We start from the raw sequence: 2,846 nt of genomic DNA, 5'->3' as shown, positions 1-2,846 counted from the left end.
CAGGGTTGCTGGGGGTAGGGAAGTGCAGAAACCCACTTGGCCTATGGAATCAGAAAGGGCAATGCCAAATTGGGTTTGGCCTGAAGAAGGACATGTCTTTCAGGCAGGTGACTGCACACTCTGTCAACTAATAATACCCTTTTCTTCCAATCTGTACTTTCCAGTTTGCTTTCAAACTTTATTTTTGTTTCCTTTTTAAAATATAGTTTTCTAGAGTGCTTTCATGATCTTACCCAAGTCCCTAGGATACAAAGTTTGTGAGCCTAATAGTATGACATGGGATGCCTGGTCTGAGGCTACTTTGAATGTTCACTATTTTTGGTTAGTCATTTATTTATAGGATGACTAGGTGTTTGTTCTCAACTATCATTTATTCATATCATAGAGTATTTTGTGTTCATTATTTTCATTTAATCCTCACAATGACCCTATAATAAAGGCATTATTATGAACCTTGTTTACAGAATAGGAAAATGAGGCACAGAAAGTAAAATTGCTTACCAAGGTCATGGGGCTAGTAAGTGACATAGCTGGAATTCAAACTCAGGTCTGACCGGCCTCCAAGCCAGTGCTCTTTGAACTGAACCACCCTGCCTGCTGCTGCCCTACACTGCCTCAGCATGTGGGTTATACCTAGGCAAAGTTGTGAATTACAGGAAAATGAAGGCTGTTCAATGGCTCAACTCTTAGCTTTCGCATTGCAGTTTCCTCCCCAGGTTTCCACTTCTTCTCTCTCCCCTCACAGTGTGTGTTGCCACCATGGTGTTGTCTGTCTCCCATCTTTATGAACAGTTAATTTTCTGCCTTAAGCCCAAACAGTAAAACTCTAACCTGAGTGACCAGATTGCTACGACAGCTTCTGGCACAGAGAGTTGCACTACTCTGAGAGAGAGTCTTACCACAAGGCATTATTTTTCAGGCAAAAAATGCACCTACGGCCACAAGTGCAAATACTACCACCCGGAGCGGGCCAACCAACCGCAGCGTTCGGTGGCTGATGAGCTCCGCATCAGTGCCAAACTGTCCACAGTGAAAACCATGAGTGAAGGCACCCTGGCCAAGTGTGGCACAGGGCTGTCTAGTACCAAAGGTGACATAACCTCAGAAGTCAAACGTGTGGCCCCCAAGCGCCAATCGGATCCCAGCATCCGTTCCATGGCTGTGGAGCCTGAGGAATGGCTGTCCATTGCCCGTAAGCCTGAGGCCAGCTCTGTCCCCTCACTTGTGACTGCTCTAAGTGTCCCCACAATCCCACCCCCCAAAAGCCATGCAGTGGGTGCACTCAACACCCGTTCAGCCAGCAGCCCAGTGCCAGGATCCTCTCATTTCTCCCACCAGAAGTCCTCACTGGAGCACATGACCAGCATGCAGTACCCCCCGATCCTGGTTACCAATAGCCATGGGACCCCTATTAACTACGCTGAGCAATACCCAAAGTTTGAGTCCTTGGGGGACCACAGCTACTATTCAATGTTAGGTGACTTCTCCAAATTGAACATCAACAGCATGCATAATAGAGAGTACTACATGGCTGAAACAGACCGAGGGTTGTATGCCCGGAATCCCAACCTCTTTCCTGACAATCGTATGAGCCATAGCAAGAATGACAGCTATTCCTCTTACAACAACCTATATTTGGCTGTAGCTGATACTCATCCTGAAGGTAGTTTGAAGCTGCATCGCTCAGCATCTCAGAACCATCTTCAGCCTTTTCCTCATGGTTGCCATGAAGCCTTAATGCGAGTGCAGAGCTATGGCCCAGAGGACTCTAAGCAAGCCCCCAACAAGCAATCAGTCCCCCACTTAGTTCTGCATGCCCAGCACCCGACAACTGGAGCACACTCCAGCTGTCCTGGAGACTATCCAATGCCTCCCAATATCCATCCTGGGGCAACTCCCCAGCCAGGACGTGCCCTGGTGATGACTCGGATGGACAGCATTTCTGATTCCCGTCTGTATGATAGCAACCCCATGAGGCAAAGACGCCCTCCTCTGTGCCGGGAACAACATGCCAGCTGGGACCCACTGCCCTGTGCAACTGACTCCTATGGCTACCACTCCTATCCCTTGAGTAACAGCCTCATGCAACCATGCTATGAGCCAGTCATGGTACGGAGCGTGCCTGAAAAGATGGAGCAGCTTTGGATGAATCCTTGGGTTGGAATGTGCAATGATTCCAGGGAGCATATGATCCCAGAGCACCAGTATCAGACCTACAAGAACCTCTGCAATATTTTCCCTTCAAACATCGTCCTTGCAGTGATGGAGAAGAATCCCCACACAGCAGATGCCCAGCAACTAGCAGCCTTGATTGTTTCTAAGCTTAGGGCTGCACGTTGACATGACATAGGACTTATTTCATTATACAAATATAAATATGAATACCAATAATGCACTAATACTATGATAATAGTAACTAATAATTTTGTGTTACACTTTACAAGTTACAGAGTGTTTATGTCATTGACGTGCATAACAACCCTGTGAGGTAAGTCTTACTAATGTCTTGCTTTCTAGACAAGGAAACTGAAGCTCAGTGAGATTAGGTGACTTGCCGAGGTCACACTGCTAGCAAGTGACCAAGTAAAGACTCACACCCAAGTCCTCTGACTCCAAGTCCTATGCCCTTTTACACTGCACCATGCAGGTAATGGAGGACAAAACCCAGGGGAAAGGTCCAAATACAAGAAACTCCAAGGGATTCCATTACCAACTGTTTTCTTAGTCACACATTCTATATTACAAAGTATCGATGATATAACTATTTTTAGAGAGCAAGAGCATCAGGATCAATCCATATGTTGAATTAACCTTTTAGGATTTTTAATAGGAATATTTAAAGCTAT

The 2,846-nt window shown here is 46.2% G+C and overlaps 1 protein-coding gene across 1 annotated transcript in view; it reads left to right on the top strand.

Moving 5' to 3' along the window:
- ZC3H12B (zinc finger CCCH-type containing 12B) overlaps positions 1-2,340 on the top strand; it is a 28,247-nt gene extending 25,907 nt beyond the window's left edge. Inside the window, exon 5 of the mRNA XM_007447850.1 lies at positions 920-2,340. Coding sequence (XP_007447912.1) covers positions 920-2,340 — 1,421 coding nt within the window. The remainder of the gene's footprint in view (positions 1-919) is intronic.
- Positions 2,341-2,846: the final 506 nt, after the last annotated feature.

The sequence above is a fragment of the Lipotes vexillifer genome, unplaced genomic scaffold (genome assembly GCF_000442215.2).
Source record: "Lipotes vexillifer unplaced genomic scaffold, Lipotes_vexillifer_v1.1 scaffold346, whole genome shotgun sequence".
Classification (NCBI taxonomy): Eukaryota; Metazoa; Chordata; class Mammalia; order Artiodactyla; family Lipotidae; genus Lipotes; species Lipotes vexillifer.
The sequence above is the reverse complement of the archived record's forward strand: the minus strand, read 5'-3'. Positions and strand labels throughout refer to the sequence as shown.